Source organism: Phragmites australis, chromosome 23 (genome assembly GCF_958298935.1).
Source record: "Phragmites australis chromosome 23, lpPhrAust1.1, whole genome shotgun sequence".
Classification (NCBI taxonomy): domain Eukaryota; kingdom Viridiplantae; phylum Streptophyta; class Magnoliopsida; order Poales; family Poaceae; genus Phragmites; species Phragmites australis.
The window spans coordinates 4,306,376-4,308,860 of NC_084943.1; the positions used below are offsets into that span (position 1 = coordinate 4,306,376).

Below are 2,485 nucleotides of genomic sequence, written 5' to 3' on the forward strand. Positions count from 1 at the left end.
CCTGCATGTTTGCTGGGTCGTCGTCATGATAACCTAGATCATCACCCCCATCTTCAATGGCAAAGACTTCTCAAGGGTAACCTCTCCTAGAGGAAGCGTCTAGATCTATTATGGATTTTTCATCGAATTGCTCCGGATAGGTCTCTTTACAATACATATTGTTAGATTTTGCACAGGAATATCCTGACTTGGTGAATAGGGCATTCACCATTATCTTGGCAATAGAGTGGTTCAAATTTGATTTCGTAATCCTTGCCACATTAATCCATAAATTAACTTACCTTATCACTAGAGTCGTTGCCAAAAAGCTCTTCATCGAAGTTCACGCGATCGATCACCAATTCGTCGATGGGAGGGGTAAAGTTGTCATAGAACTCCTCGTCTGGAAAACCAGTCCTGATGCTGGTGTAGTCGATGATATGTTCTGTTAGAATCTTTAACGTCTATTATCATGATCCCCACAGACGGCACTAGCTATTGATGATTGGTGAACTGTCGATCTTACGAACTTGTGAAAAAGATGGGGGATGTCTTTAGTAGATGAATCACAGGAATACACAGAGGGTTTTTGTACAAGTTCGAACCTCCCTTAGAATAATAACCCTATATCCTATTTGTCTTGTATTGATCAGAGCCTGTTACAAAAGAGGTGCGGCTTTCTTAGATGGATCTAAACCTAGTCGGTGACTTTCTTGCTTGAATTGCTCTACTTGTAATGGCTTGTACCTTGTGCAACCTCTAATAACTTATCCTCCACAGGATCCCCAAGCTCCATATATATAGGAGGGGCGTCGTACGTCCTTTGAAATCTTCCTTATCATTCTTACAGATAAATTTCCTTGATTTATGAGATACCTTAGGCTCCTATGATCAGATTTCTTTCATCTAGTGATAACCTTTCTAGAGATAGAGATATATCTCGAGAGTTATGGGAAACCCTAAGGTATCCGGATATAGTAGTTATCTAGTAGTCATCGTCACATCGTATCTATCTCGAATTGCTGAGAGTAATGGTTTATTTTTTCCTTTGACCCTTATTGTTAAAACCTTTTGATGATTATTTGGTCATCAAAATTACTTCAAATAAAAATGTTGTCAACTAAAAAATTGTATATTTCATTGAGAGCTAAAATATTCATATACATAGTTTTTTCACCCGACTTTGTATGAATATTATGGATTTCAAATATCTCATTAGAAACCTGATAGACTCTTATTTGGAATCGATTATATTAGTCCAAATATTACAGTTAGTTCATGACTTGGACAAATTATAATGCATCATAGTTGGTTCTTGCTATAATTGACTGTAATGAACTATTATAGTCGGTCTGAGCTAATCTGCTCCTGAAAAACATCATTAATTTCTTTAGTAGTGCGAGATTCATGAGCAATGAACTAGTGATTTTTTTTTTATTCTTGAGAAATTAATAACGCTTAGTTCCTCTTGCTATTCGCCTTTGTTGCTCTGCATGCGCAGATGTAATTCACAATGCTATAATAAGCTGTGGCGTTGATCGAACAGATAAAAGTCATACGAGCGCGCAAACACATTTTTATATATACCAAATTGTAGGGTTTACCAAGAAAAAGGTCATCGATTTTTATTTGGAGGCACGCAAAACACCAAGGTAAACTTTCACCATCCCTAGTCCATGCACGTCCGCGACTTGCCAACAATACACACTTGACAACTGACATGCACGCATGTGTGGGTGCATACGTACGTTGACCAAGCTAGGACAAACACACATTCATCAAACACACATAATCACACCAAATAACAACGGGAGGAGCACGAAGCCTTTTTCACGCGCTCCATTTATTTATCCAAACGGACCAGCGTCGAGGTCGATGTACGTGCGATTCTGTCATCAGGAGCAATTGGTGGGCATGGTGAGGCCGCACTTGCCCGGCAGCGCCATGGCGCGGCTGGGGTCGATGTGGTAGATCCTCATCCATATGCCAGCGACGCCCCTGTACCGGCAGATGCACCCCAGGTCAGCCTTCCCCAACGCAGCGCAGCAATCCGCCGACGGGCTGTCAGTAGGGTCGTTGACGGCCGCCGCCGGCTGGCACAGCTTGAAGTCCTCGTTCGCCATGCCGCAGATGGCGTGGGCGCCATCCATTGTGGCGATGGCCACCACGGCAAGGAGCAGTGCTGCTAATGCCTGAGTCTTCGTCATTAGGTGTTATGTTTTCTTGCTAAAGCTGGTATCGTTTGTTTTGATATTTCGGCTCTATGTATGTTTTGCTTGAGCTAGTGTGAGGAGACAGTTTGGTGTGAGGTCCTATTTATACGAGCACAGTGTGGGACATGTTGCGCCATGCACTTACAGATATTTTTAAGTGTCCTGTGATACGTTTCTTTGATCTAATGTGATTCCCAGCTGTACACATGTTCTACGTCAAAATGAAACAAAAGTGATAGATACCATTTGGTCCTGGTTTATTTTAAGACTAGGTATCTAAGTTAAGGGAATTC

General features: G+C 41.6%; 1 protein-coding gene across 1 annotated transcript; it reads right to left on the minus strand.

The window, feature by feature from the left end:
- Window positions 1-1,578: 1,578 nt before the first annotated feature.
- On the minus strand, window positions 1,579-2,258 carry LOC133906455 (putative lipid-transfer protein DIR1). Its single transcript, XM_062348370.1, has one exon. It carries the CDS (start codon window positions 2,184-2,186, stop codon window positions 1,875-1,877), a length of 312 nt encoding a protein of 103 aa, XP_062204354.1. The 5' UTR covers window positions 2,187-2,258; the 3' UTR covers window positions 1,579-1,874.
- Between the last annotated feature and the right edge of the window lie 227 nt (window positions 2,259-2,485).

Coding starts and splice junctions, on each gene's coding strand:
- LOC133906455 (XM_062348370.1), bottom strand. CDS start 2,186: ATGACGAAGACTCAGGCATTAGCAGCACTGCTCCTTGCCGTGGTGGCC.